The sequence below is a fragment of the Branchiostoma belcheri genome, unplaced genomic scaffold, assembly GCF_001625305.1.
Source record: "Branchiostoma belcheri isolate BF01 breed outbred unplaced genomic scaffold, Haploidv18h27 scaffold131, whole genome shotgun sequence".
Lineage (NCBI taxonomy): Eukaryota > Metazoa > Chordata > Leptocardii > Amphioxiformes > Branchiostomatidae > Branchiostoma > Branchiostoma belcheri.
The window spans coordinates 717,222-731,093 of NW_017802725.1; the positions used below are offsets into that span (position 1 = coordinate 717,222).

Here is a 13,872-nt window from a genome sequence, read left to right on the forward strand (position 1 = left end):
CAGACATTATAATTAGGCAACGGTTAATACAATGAGGGCGCGTCACAAGCAATAAAACATACAAAGAGCTAAATCCATTACTGCCTCCCGAGGGCGTGTAAAGATACTGTGCTTCAAGTTCGAAGTTCATTTTAATAACACACACACAATCATTGCATTCACATAAAGATCGGACTATCATGGTCGTGTCTAGTAACAAAGACAGCCCCACCGTCTTACGGTGCCTGTACCTAATTAAGCGCGCCTGGAACAAGCCAAATTCCAGCAACAGTGGCGGTAAGCACCGCGAGTGTTACTACCGTCGGCCAGATAACCAGGATATCTGCTTACAGTACCTCTGCTACCAGACAACTGCCTAAACCTACGGCCTATTCCACAGGATTGTAAAAGTAGGGATGTTTCGAAAATAACCATTTACTCCAATATCAAAACAGCTACGGTAAAAATAAAAAGACGTGCATCATCCCGGACATAATGCAACACCACATGCGAAATTACACAGATATGCGACGTACGGCAGAATGCGTTTTGGCTGCGAACATCTTCCAAAAAACTTGGCATCTCTTAACCATGGGCAAAAACATCTGGAACCACTTATAAAAACCACCCCGTATCTGCATGAACTTTTACCTCCCCCCCCGCTATTCCAAACAACGCGTTTTTCTGGACCGTTCCAATTCGCCTCGTAATTGTAGGGGTGCGTCTGCGATATTACATTGACCGCGAAAGCAGCAACGGCAAAAATACACATTCGTGCATCAACACGGGCATGCCCGCAGACGGCGTATCAAATTGCGTGCCGATTACACGAAGAGAACCCAGTGTTTTGACTGCGAACATGAAAAATCAGCCGATTACAACACTCCGTCCGGAGGTCCTGACCTCCTTCACGGAGTAACAATCATATATAACACTTATTATATAATAAGTTTTTTGTTGAGTTTTGTTATCACGGAAACCAGTTGAACAATGTACTGAGGGGCAGAACTCTTTATGAAAAGCTACCTAATGATTTTTATATACAACTTGTACATAAAATTGTACTTTATTCAAAAATTATTGTTTCACCTTACCGTTGCCTTGCAGGTGTTGGGAGGTATTTCATCTTTATAAAGAACAAGGTGAGCTCCGACTGGAAGGACCTGGCTTGGTGTCTGGGGTTTGAGACACCAGACATAGACAACATTGAAGGCAAACGGCGGGACGACAAGTCTCGCTGTATGGAACTACTGCAGGAATGGCACAAGCGGAAGGGAAACGCAGCCACCATACATGTGCTGATGGAGGCACTAAAAACTGCACAGCTACAACTTGTTGTGGACAGTCTGAAGGGCGAATATCCTGGTACGTCAGTCTTTTATCACATACTAGTCAACTATACATGTTGAAACTTTCAGTGGAAACAAAAATGACGTCAAGGATTATATTTATGCCTGATATTTCCATCATGTCAATTAGATTTCTATGTTTTCATCTGACAGCTGTGACTGTCTATAAGGAATGGCATAAGATGTGCATCTAGATTGTTCATTTACCTAGTAGACACTTTATGATCATATCATTACCTGTAAACTTTGAGACTAATCAAACATATTCATACCTTTCTCAACAGAGTTAAATGAAAAGCCAAAGTCTGATAAGGGAAAGGCTGAGAACATTGAAGCGATAAGGAAGGAAATAAAGTTGTTGGAAGAGAAGAATTCAAAAGCCCTCCTGGAACAGAAGGCAGAAATGAACAAGAAAATACAGCAGCTTCAGGAGGCCATTAAGGAAATGGAGGCAAGAAATGATGAGCTGCTGACTGCCAAGCAACCCGTGGAGGGTGGAAGTCAGCAACAAGATCCAGTACAAACCATGTCAGACAAACATTTCGTGAATAAAGCCAAAGCAACAAAATATACAGGACAAGTCAAACAGTCGGTTGTTCAGCCTAAAAGGAAAGTTAAACTTAAAGATACAAAAGTCAGACCAATCAGGGTGGGACAACCATGGGTGGAGAAAGTCAGGTTTGGGGGATGGGGATCAGGTAGGGGGGAATTTAAATATCCTTGGGGAGTAGCTGTCTCACAAGACAATGAGGTTTACATTGCTGACCAGGGTAACATAAGAATCCAGGTGTTCACAATGGATGGTGATTATATCAGAGAGTTCACAACAACTCTGCCAACTGGTGAAAAGTTAAGGCCAGAGGATGTTGCTGTAGATAGAAATGGCAACCTGTGGGTGGTGGGTGATAGACATGTAGTGCAGTATTCCAGGGAAGGCACCTGTTTGGCCACAATAGATCTGCCACATGTTGGATACCTCGGTGGCATAACTGTAGCTATGGCAACAGAACAGGTGATTGTTACACAGCGTGCTGGGCAAAATGGTCGACTTCGAGTGTTTAACCAAGATGGTTCTGAGGTGGGGACATATGGTTCAGGTCATAGGTCACCAAAGCCTTGGAAGCCACAATGTGTCACTGTGGATGGAGAGGGGAACATTCTGGTCACTGATGACAACAATCACTGTGTCCATGTCTTGGACAGAGAGGGAAACTTCAAGTTCAAGTTTGGGAGTGAGGGATCTGATGAAAGTCAGTTTAAATATCCTCAGAGCATTTGTGTTGATGGGATGGGAAACATCATTGTGGCTGACAATGAAAATCGTTGTGTGAAAGTGTTCGACAGTCAGGGCAGATTTCTGTCTTACATTGGAAGTGGTATGAAGAAACCCTGGGCTGTTACTGTGTCACCAGGTGGAGATGTGGTGATGACTGATTGGGAAGGTTACACTGTATCAGTCTGGAGACAGGATTAGTGCTGTACCATAAAGGGGAAAGCAGTGTGTACTGCACTGGAGGTACTGTACATGCAAAATGGCAATTGTTGTTGCTGTATTGAACTCATTGATGTATGTAGATACAGTTTTGCTTGTAAAACTATGTACTAGCTGAAAACACAACTTTTTTGCCAGTGTCTTAGCACATACCTTAGATTACATAGCTCTAATCTTACCAGAAAATTAGACAGGTTCTTCATTTTCTCCACCACAGTTTTGATTGTCTTAAGAGGAGGCAGGTACACACTCACCTGAAACAAGAAAAGGGGTAAAATCATACAAGTTTACATAAGGCATAAAAGGTGTAAAGTATTTTTTTGTGTTCTTGTGACTGTAATTGCCCAATTTTAAAAGAAAAGGCTTGTTCTAATGTTCTGAGATGTATCCTCCTCTAAACATTATTGTAAGAAAAGTTCTTTGAGGCTTTAAATGTCTGCAGTGAATATTTGTGCATTAAAAATTTGATCATACCTTGTATGTAATATGTCTTTGCTATAAAAAGGACATGCACTGTATTTTATCTTTTAACAACATTTTCTACTTTTGTACTTTAACATGACAATATTATACTACTTCAAAAAGTAGGCATTCCTTGGTCTTGGTCTTGTGGTTTGCTATCATTTGCAATAGTGAGATTAGCAAGTATTCTTATTCAGATAATTTGATTAAAAAGGTAGAAAAGGGAGAATAAAACGAACGTCAAATTGAGGCATGGCTGGTTCCTGATACTCTCCCCACAGTCGGCGAGCGATCACGTTTACTGGTACATCATGGACAACTGTTCGCGACTGGTTCGTCAGGGAGGGCTGGTGTGGGCAAAGACAACAATCTTGAGCAGAAGCAACAGCACACATTGAAACTAACACACTCACAACACTTACTGAAAACTGAAGTTTGTCAATATCACTTGGGGTGTGTAGGGTGTTTGGGAGGTACTGTCCCTCCCAGACACACCCCACGTGATATTCACAAACTTCAGTTTGTCAAATACGTAAAGTCTTAAAAACAAAATAATAAACATTTCCTACACCTTTCATGCAGACATCATCAACTAGGCTAAGGTTTAAGGTTATCAAATTCATAATAGTGAATTCAGATACTCAATCTTACCTTTGATAAACAAGTAAACATTACCTGCAGTTTAAAATTTTAAATTTAAGACAAAAATGTCTCAGAACTAAGGATATAAACTCATGTGGCCTGAGAGTAAAATGGTTAGGACTCATCAGTTTAATTTCAAAGGCAATAGTGACACACGAATGTCAAAAATATGTGTATACTAGTGTAAATTAGTACCTTTACAAATACATGTACCTATTAGTCAGTAAGTGCTCGAAAGTTCTAACTCTACTAAAATGTCTCAGAATTTAGGAAATACACTGACATGGCCTAAGAGTAAGTTGCTAAAACTCACCAGTTCAATTTCAAAGGTAAGACATGCAGCATGTTTCTTGGTGAGTTTGATTTTGACCAGTTTTGCAGCCTGTGCAGACTTGAGCGCTCGGCTCATGTTGTCTGGTACCAGCTCCAGGTAGATTTCATTATCCTCGGTAGACACTCCGTCCATCTGGAACTGGTCAAAGAAGTTCGCCTGTACAAGGACAAACATGTGGAAAGTCTGTTATTTTTTGTTTATCTTAATTACTCCAGGAAAAACGTATGGGTATTTTTCCGAAACATTTCAGGTTGAATGCTCAATTTCAATGGAATTAAGTAAAACTCACAGCCATTTAAAATATACAACAAGAGTTCCACGATCTCATACCTTCGCCAAATGATGTTAACCCTTGCGGTTGACGAATTATACAATTTTAATTATTGATTTTGTAAATAAGAGCCTCATTTGCATAGATTACATCAGTTGATCATATTCTCCACCCAATGATAGATAGCCTTATCTTAAGAAAAAGGCTATTATAGCACTTCCTCATAAATTATGCAAATAAGGTCATGATTTGAATAAATTATGTTTATTGCTGTTCACCTTCACTTAACTTCCAAATGTGGCAAGTATGAAATTCCCAGTAGTTACAACTATGAAAGTATAAAAATTTTCCATTAATTATGCGAATTAGGTCCTCATTTACATAATCTATATCCTCAGATGTTTTTTCTCATTCCCTATCCCTTCCCTACAAGTGTTCGTAGTTCTATTATCGAACAAAGCAGATTTATAGAATTTCCTCATTAATTATGCAAATTATCTCCTGATTTGCATAATTGCCATCTGATTATGTCAAGCATCACTTCAACTACCTACATACCAAAAATCACGACAATACGTCAACCGGTTCTTGAGTTATCGTCCTTCAATTTTTTTTCAACAAATGCTCCTGCAGTTCCATAACAAGGCGCTAGGGGACCCAAACTCATGTCACTTCTTCCCTACCCCAAGAGCTATCTGCCAACCAAAATTCGTGACCCTAGCATGTCCAGAACATGAGATATCAAAACCGGAAGTTCAGCTGCAGTACCTAGGAAAGCCGCCAGGGGGCCCAAAATCTAATCATTTCTAGGTCTCATGTAGACCTACCCACCTACCAAGTTTCATTCCAATCCATCCACTGCTTCTCGAGTTATCTTGCTAAACCACACACAAACACACACACAGACAAACGCTACTGAAAACATAACCTTCTTGGCGAAGGTAATAACAACAAAACAGAAAGAGTTTGGATCCAAAATCATATCTTGCAGAAATACCAGTAGGAAAACTTACAAACTTTAAGGCTTAAAAGTGCAGGTACAAATTTACCTGTACCAGACAAACCTTACCTGCAAAATGATTGAGCCAGTGCAGGTAGACAGTAGCCAGGGTGCCATCCAATTCGAAACGGTAATCCCGAAAGATTTCTGGGTTGCCATTTGAAATTCGATGACACCCAGGCCTGGTAGACATCATCAGAAATACCTGCATAGCTCAAATTTTATCTGCAGGTTCAATTTTATCTGCACTAACCTGCATATCTGATATATATCACCGGCTTAAAGCTATGTTTTATTGAAGCACCTTACCTGCGGCAGCTCACACCACATACTGACCCCGCCGTTAGCCACCTGTTCAGACAGGATGAAGTAGATTTTCCCAGGAGTCAGTCGGAAGGTGCAGGTCTTACACAGCTTCGAGATGGTAGAGACCACTCCTGTCAATAGGGGAAGCAGCATGGTTATTTTCTTTGCAGCAAAAGGTAGTCAGATTCAGACTAGCTAAAAATAAACTAAAAATGCCTGATTGTTATTGATACTTAGTATTAATAATAAATATATAAATACTTACTATTATATGCATTTTATTGTTTGTCCTTTCTGACTTGTGCTGTGGTGCCAGAAACCAGCCTGTGTTTTAACATGTGGCACAATTGTTGGCATTATCTATCTTTGTACACATGCAACTTGGTTTTGTCTATGCCTTAATAATAATAGTATTAGCTTCTTTCATAACGTTACATACTGTCTCAAAATAGACTGTGAAAGATGAGTTACAACCAAAGCCAAATACATGACGTTAAAGACTTTATTTGTAGTGAAACAGTAGCACCTTTTTGTAAAGCAGCAAGAAACTCTAAGTCTTCAAACTTCAGAGTAGAAAAGAATCTCCATGTTGATATGACAAATCATGAAAATAATGGACTGTTACAACAATGTCATAATATTTATAAGTGTGTACATGCACTACTAGTACATGTATATACATATCTTAACTACAGCATCTAAGGTAAGATACAGTATTTTTACGAGTCATCCCTTACGGGTAAAAATTCAAAATACTTTGACAAGTACAGTGCTCATGAGTCATGGAAATGAGTTAACTTATATTACACAGTACATTTATAACTTATACTGTAAGTTATAGGCCAGGAACAGCATTGGATAACTTAGCATTCTTTTTTTCAGTCAGAACTAAACAATGTGTACCATAAACATGGTGGTATGGTGAAGACAAACACTAATTTATAAGTCAGTCATATAAAAATTGCATAAAGTCCACTCCTGCTTGAATTTCTGTAAACATTTGTCAGGTTCATATAACACAAGTAGCTATTCAGTAGAATAACTTTCTACTAGTTGCTAGGTCATCTGAGGTCAAGGTTTCTGTAACTGATCCATGTTGTTGGTGAACACGTAAAACAAGGAGGCAGCAGCTCCAGTCTTGATCAATCAGATCCATTGCTATCATAGTAACAGATCCCCCGTCGTAAAGGCACAATCAGACAGCCAGCTGTCACATACAAATCTTCTCTGTAATCCAATAGCTGCAAAAATACTTGCACTGCAGTTGTGAAGGGCTGACAGAAGACTTCAGATAAGCAAAATTATTCTATCTTATCCGTTTTTCCACACCATCATCTTTGCATTGGTGATCAGATATTTGGACGACACAGTTCTCAAGAAAGCACGACTTTGGTTTTACAAACTATCTAAAACGACAGGGACGATTTGGTGTTCCCAAAGTCAGGAGATACACCAAGAAGTGAGCAGACTTGTCTAAACTTGGCTCTTATCCTGTCCAAGTCTTCTGTAAGACTGCCATACTCCGCATTCCTTATAGGTATTCTCCAGATCAGCTCCAAAAGTGCGTCCACAGCCTTCAGGGCTCGGGGTCCTTTTGAAGAAGTGTCGCTCTCCAGAATAACTTTCCATGAACAAGCAAATCCGTGGTAGAATCCAACTTCTGATCCAACAGATCTCCCCTGGCTGATCCCCATGACGCGGCCCTCTTCGATCCCTGCTTGTTTTCCGAGCTCGAATCCTTCTTGGTAGCCCTGGTTTTGGAATTTTTCTTCCGCGAGGAATATTTCGTCGAAAGCGGCGTCCAACGGATCAACATGTTCCCGAGCTGTCGCCATTTTCGAGTCCTCTTCAGCAACTTGGCTGAACATAGCAGCCGGTTCGACAACACAGGGAATGTCCAATCACACACCGAAGTTTAATCCTCAAAATATGTTCCTTTCTTCGAATAAATAGAATTAACTATTTATCACATTATTTTCTTACAATATGGTATAAATATATCATCCCTCCGAAATGGTATATATGATTATGGGGTGAAAGCACACTGACTGAATCGTGCGACAAATACTGTGCTACGTTCAAAAATCTGTGGTTGCATCAAGCATCGAAATCAAACCACAAAACTCGGAAATACTCACGCGTGAAATGCTGTATGCAGGCGATATCGACGATCTTTGCTCGAAAACGCATCTCGCCTTCGGTATGTAATCGGTAATGTAGAGAAAAAGTCTTCCTTTTTCGATAAAATCGTGAAAGTTTATGTGTTCCGAGATCGAACTCCAAATCTTGCCGCCATTTTGATAAGGTCAAAGGTAACAGTGGTGGCTCATGGGATGTACGGGATAGTACGTTAGTTCATGTATTGGGGATGAATAAAAAAGTTCACTCTTTTAAATACTTTTTGCATAAATTTTCTACACAAAGAATTATTTTCAAAAGTGTAAACATCAATGCGATTTTTTTGACATTATAGGTCATTTATAGTGTAAAATTGATACTTTTCATATGTTTCATCCTTCCAAAAGGTGCAGTACTGTACTATCCCTCAAAATTGACCAATCAGATGAAGGGACAGGAAGACAAACGTTCGGGCCAGTTTGGGCGGCAGGATTGAATCGAAATCGTCGGTTGTGAGTATTTTGTGAGTTGTTGTTTTGATAACTTTGCTTCGATTTTAGAGCAAAAACAAAGTTAACAGTGATGTTTATGGTTCGCACAAACTTTTGGACTCCCCATTCCACGAAAAAAGTTGTTTCGTTAGCTTATCTCTACTCTACTCTACTCTATAATATGGGCTTATATAAATGCGGAAATAGTGGGGAGGGGGGTCCAAGACACTAACACTAGTAACAAGCGTTGTGAAAAAGCCGAGAAGTCAGCTGCATACTTAGAATACTGAAAGCAGAGATAGCATAAGTATAAAAAGGAAAATGGAGGTCAAACTTAGATTTTTTAAACCCGTATCAACTTAATTTACTATCAAGGTAAAAGCCAAACTCCATATTTAAAATTAGGGCTGTGTTCCTAAAAAGAAAAAAAAAATCCTGTAACCCTGTAAAAAAGGTACTAGTACAGGCCCAGACCTAAGAGTAGAGTAGATCATGTGTACGGCCAGGTAGGAGAGTTCCCATTTAGGCCGCTCTTCTCTTTCAGTCTCAGTGCACAGACATCTCTGGTTTCTGGGGATGATCCAGAGCTCTGTAGTCAAACATCAGTTGTGCCTGTTGTGGTTTTTAAGCATCTGGTGTATTTGTTGGATTTTCGTATCAACAGCAAAAAAGTATTACAGTTTCTAATGTGTCTGAATCTGATTACAGTATTACCTTTCTCCACACACAGGTTCACAAATTGTAGAGCCATGCCTGAGGACGTTGACACACCTGACCACGACACCAGCACACCTGGCACAGCTGTGTCTGACACACCTGCCTCGGAGAGGAACACCTACAGAAGCACCAGGTGTGTGGTTGTTCTTATCTGTTGATCCACTCTCCTTTGTTGGAAGATAGTCCCATGTGCTTAGTCTCCATCAGACTCCTTTGCAGGCTGAATAAGTAACTTAGATATGGGCCTAAAAAGAATGTAGCTGGCCAGCGGAGTAAACCAGTTCAAAACCAGGTTAGATAATCACTGGGAGAGATGAAAGTACGCAGTATGAGTGAAGACCAGGACACAACAGGCTGACGAGAAGCCTTCTCTCCTGAAGATGTATCAAGGTATCAAGGAGTTAGCCGGCCATAGAGTGTCCAGTTTGCCATGCAACTCCCCTGGCCAGCTACATTCTTTTTAGGCCAATTTCTACTATTTATTCAGCCTACAAAAGAGTCTGGTGGAGACTACCATGTGCTTGCCTTCTAGCTTTTCTCCCTCATGTGAGTTTAGTAATATTTCATCACTTTGTGCTCCTCTCAGTCTCATGCTGCTTTTTCCAATATTGGAAGGAATCACATGTTCAGTTCCTCTCCTTTTTATTTATCCTTTTCTAGTTTGTTTTCTATTAACATATTTACAAATTTCTCTTCCTTCCTCATTTTTTTAAACAAGGTTTGGCACAGGTGTGAGAGACACCCCTGGTGGGGAGGGGGGCACCAGTCTGAGTGTCAGCAGACTCAATAGAACACTTCAGAAAGGTCACCTTCAGAGGAGATACACGCCTTACAGAACACCCAGAACTCGCAGTATGGTGTCCCCTGCTACAGACAGGACTAACACACAAGAGGTGGGTATAGTTCATATTTCTTCATAAAATGTACAGGTCAATGAAGGTTAGAGCTACAGGTAGAACATTACGTAATACTAATAGTATACACGATGAGGCAAGCCTTATCATTATCAAGGATGCTCTTTCATATACATGTAGTATTTATTATTGCTTCACCCCAAAACATGAAGACTGTTTTACAGTTTTTACTAACTTTTAGCATATCTCTGTGTATTTCTGTAATGTACAAAATGTACACATTGCCACAGATTTTTGGTGCTGTAATTTTTTGTCCATTGCACTAGGAGGATCACAAAGCAGTATGGCTAAGGTTGTGAAGTCTGCCATAGTTACCTAGATATCTCTGCCTGCCTTGCGTATAACAATGTAAGCAAATAGTTTGGTAGCTTTTCATTCTACATGTACAACAAATCTGAAACATCATCCTTGTTTGTTTTCTGTAGGTTGACGCCCAGCCAGACTGGTCCGGTCTAGTCAGGTGCAGCCTGAGTGTGTACCACGTTACACCGCTGTACAGGTACAGGTGGGACAAGGCAGGTGTCAAACAGCTGTCAGGTGCTCTGTCCCTGCACCTGGCACAGCTGGCTACAGCTGCAGATGCTAACATGTACAAGGCTGCAGTTACAGTGAAGGAGGATACAGGTTAGTCTAGTGGAGCTTTCTTTTACACAACCAGTAATGTCTCTCACCTTACAACTGCTTATGTTTCAGTGTCTATAAGGTCCACTTAAGTAAGAAACGTAAGCAGGTGAAAGACATCGGTCTGTGTGTGTGTGTGTGTGTGTGTGCATGTAATGTATGACACTGTGTGTGTGTATTTGATCCATTGAATTGGATCATCTTAGCAAGCCACTGTATTGTATTTTCCCAACACCACTGCTAAATTCTACTTCATCATGGATGCTTTGTATGATTAGATGCACCAGAAATTTGGACTTCTAATCATCACTGCATTCCTCTATCTTGTTCAGATGAGAGTTTTGCCCTGGAGATCACAGTGAAGAGAAGAGACACCCCAGGAAGATCGGGCAGTCTGTACGCTGTGCTGTGTAATGTGGAGGGGGAGGTGTCACAGACAGAGCAGGGGGCCTTCTCTGTACTCCCTCTTCTACTCATGACAGGGCCAGCAACACTGCAGGTGGGTCTAGTCTAGTACATGTATTGTATGGATCTGTATTATATATACAGTAATTGTGTATGACTTTAAGTTTAACCATGGGCTTAATCTAGCAAAACCTCAATCACTTCTAATATCGTCATCCTGTTCGGTAAAATTTACATATTTAAAGAGAGATTAGAAAAGAAGGTTTCACCATTGTAGCTGCACTGGAACTAGTCTCCACACCCAGTCCATTTTCTGCAGGTATTTCTGTGTTCTTCTCTCTTATCCTAACCCAAAGTTGAATACAGTAGAAGTTCACATCAGTAAGTGTTTTTTTGGCAGTTTTTACTCTGTCTTGATACAGTATACGTAAAATTTTCATTAGTGCATATGAGTCTATTCACTCTGGATGCAAAATATCCATCCATGCTGAGGAGTAACACTGTTAACTGTTTACAGAATGCTGTAGTGAGCTGGCTGGAACAGAGGTTTGACTGCAGAGTTTGTCCCATGTCCTTCCAGTCGTCTGATCTCCTGTGGGCCATGGCACTGGGACTGGTCAGGGGTAACAGTGGCAAGGTAAGGATGTTACACCAGATCCTATTGGATGCAGGAGATGTAACAAACCACCCCATTGGCTTGTTTTCTGTGTTATTCCTTAGTGTTAATGTGAGCTAAGCTTCAGCCTTTAAAGGAAACATTTTGTGGTATGAAACACTGGGCTTGACTTTTATCCAAAACCATGATGAAGAAATTTTGACTTTGTAGACTTTAAAAATAGTAAATTTACAAACTTTAATTTGACTTTCAAAGTACATGTTAGTCAACTTAGTGATTGCACTTGTATACACTTGCGTGTTGTGAAAAAAACATAGAAATGTTGCATACATGTAGATGGAAAATACTCCTAAACTCAGACTCAAAGTATGATATTCACATAATATGCACTCATATGTACATGTAGCTAATGTTTTGACTGTTTGTTTGTAGGTGAAACAACAGACTCTGGACCTACAGTATGATGTACCCCTGAAGGAAGCAGGTCTGGACAAAATATCCCTCCAAATCCCCGTCAAACTGGCCCAGGCCCTGTTAAACAGCGTCTCAGAGGACACAGAAAATGGTCTCCAACTTGACGAGCTCCACCTCTTCCGACAAGCGCTGGAGACGCACGTTTTCGACTACTTCAAAATCCACTTAGACATGATGAAACTGTCTCTCGTAGCCACACCTGTCCTGTTCGTGGATAAAGTTGGAAGGCTGAAGATTTTGTCGGTTGATCATGTTCACGCAGTTTTGCGAATGATGACGTCGTTTGCGCTCGAGAGGAGCCCTCTCACTGCGTGCTTAAAGGCAGCAAACGAGAGTAGATTGTAGTAATAAAGGATACTCAGTAAATCTCCGAGTATATTGTAACTTCATGATCATTGGGTTGGCCAATGCACTCCAGTTATGAATTGTGATAAGGAGGGATATAGACTATAACAGAAACTGTATTACCAAGCTTGACACTATGTATATATCGTGTGATAACACTTTACATTTGGGACCACGTTTGTAATATTGCAGCAGTGACATCTAGCTGCAGTACGAATCAGAACCAGTCATTGCTGCCCTAAAGACAGACTGTCACTGAAACCTTTGATATGAATACCCACTGTTTTCAAAAAGAACCATCTTATATTGTACATGTATTCTCAGTTAAGTTTGTGGCCCTTCAAATTCTTTGTTAAAGACTGAGATGATGACTGTGGTACATTGTAAATTTTGTATTATGTAAACTGTAAAATCTGAACATGTTATAGTTGAAAATTCAACCTCATTAATTTGTTATTGCAAGATTTGCATATCCTACAAAAAGTGTAGGGTGATGGACTGAGTATAAAATTTCCAATGATTCCTACTGCTGTACCTTGTAGTACTGCGTGTAATGCTTCTTTCACACAACAATATAGTAGTATAGCCTCCATAGCAGGCTTATAGAACTGGGGGGTTTGTGGTCTTTTCGGCTGTTTTCTGATTAGCCCAGTTCAAAAAACGGGGGTAATTCAACCAGGCCAGCTATGTTGTCTATATGCAATCAGAAAATAGAACATAAAAGATCCCAAAGACCCCCAAACCCCCCAGTTTTTGGCATGCTATGGAGGCTGATAGTAGTTATGAAGTCTTCAAACCTAGTTGCATGTGTTAGAGAAAAACTAGCACCCTTGTACTCATAAGTATACAAGAGGCATTGTAAGGGTAAGCTTTTAATATTTTATTTCATGGCGTGTTAAAAATACAATATGTATTATAAGGAATAAATGTCATTTTTGGAATAACACTTGTGTCAGTTTTGATATATATAATATATACATGTATGTAGATACATGTAAGTTGTGAGACGCTACAATTTGTTACATCATCAAGAACAGCACTAGTGTACATGACAATATTCAAACTTATGAATGACGCATTTCTCTTCCTGAAAGATACTGTGCTTATCAATGGTACATTTTATCATCTATAATATTATATATATTTTAACATTTTTAATTCATTCGTGTCCAAAGTCAATTTGTAAATTTTCTTATATGCCGAAGACAAGGTGACGTAGAATTAACTTTAAAATGTGACCCCAATTAACAGACTACATCAAGGATTTTACAGATTTGTGTAATTTTTTTTTAGTTTGAAGCTGAATACACACATGGCAGAGTATGACGTACCTATG

General features: G+C 39.9%; 3 protein-coding genes across 5 annotated transcripts in view; 2 read left to right on the forward strand and 1 right to left on the reverse strand.

The window, feature by feature from the left end:
• Positions 1-2,829, forward strand: part of LOC109464073 (E3 ubiquitin-protein ligase TRIM71-like) — a 4,403-nt gene extending 1,574 nt beyond the window's left edge. Inside the window, exons 3-5 of the mRNA XM_019761000.1 lie at positions 1,087-1,344; positions 1,613-1,822; positions 1,964-2,829. Coding sequence (XP_019616559.1) covers positions 1,087-1,344; positions 1,613-1,822; positions 1,964-2,802 — 1,307 coding nt within the window. The 3' untranslated portion in view covers positions 2,803-2,829. The remainder of the gene's footprint in view (positions 1-1,086; positions 1,345-1,612; positions 1,823-1,963) is intronic.
• The window catches only part of LOC109464077 (checkpoint protein HUS1-like), a 31,787-nt gene extending 23,634 nt beyond the window's left edge, over positions 1-8,153 (reverse strand). The window contains exons 1-5 of the mRNA XM_019761004.1: positions 7,974-8,153; positions 5,839-5,966; positions 4,238-4,414; positions 3,522-3,629; positions 3,000-3,074 (exon numbers count right to left, since the gene is read on the reverse strand). Of these exons, the coding sequence (XP_019616563.1) occupies positions 3,000-3,074; positions 3,522-3,629; positions 4,238-4,414; positions 5,839-5,966; positions 7,974-8,025 (540 nt within the window). The 5' untranslated portion in view covers positions 8,026-8,153. The remainder of the gene's footprint in view (positions 1-2,999; positions 3,075-3,521; positions 3,630-4,237; positions 4,415-5,838; positions 5,967-7,973) is intronic.
• Positions 8,154-8,363: 210 nt separating this feature from the next.
• Positions 8,364-13,200, forward strand: LOC109464087 (centromere protein L-like). Of its 3 annotated transcripts, none has more exons than XM_019761014.1 (7): positions 8,364-8,465; positions 9,175-9,294; positions 9,880-10,054; positions 10,501-10,699; positions 11,029-11,195; positions 11,619-11,738; positions 12,150-13,200. In XM_019761014.1, the coding sequence occupies exons 2-7, from the start codon at positions 9,194-9,196 to the stop codon at positions 12,534-12,536; spliced, it is 1,149 nt and encodes a 382-aa protein (XP_019616573.1). In that variant the 5' UTR covers positions 8,364-8,465; positions 9,175-9,193; the 3' UTR covers positions 12,537-13,200. The 3 variants fall into 3 exon arrangements, with proteins under 3 accessions (XP_019616573.1, XP_019616574.1, XP_019616575.1); XM_019761015.1 differs by having other exon boundaries at positions 8,389-8,476; XM_019761016.1 differs by having other exon boundaries at positions 8,406-8,458.
• Positions 13,201-13,872: the final 672 nt, after the last annotated feature.

Excerpts from the sequence above, each read along its gene's own strand:
- LOC109464087 (XM_019761014.1), top strand. The coding sequence starts at position 9,194 with ATGCCTGAGGACGTTGACACACCTGACCACGACACCAGCACACCTGGC. Across the intron at positions 10,700-11,028 it reads TACAGTGAAGGAGGATACAG|ATGAGAGTTTTGCCCTGGAG; the intron begins GTTAGTCTAGTG and ends TATCTTGTTCAG. Across the intron at positions 11,196-11,618 it reads CAGGGCCAGCAACACTGCAG|AATGCTGTAGTGAGCTGGCT; the intron begins GTGGGTCTAGTC and ends AACTGTTTACAG.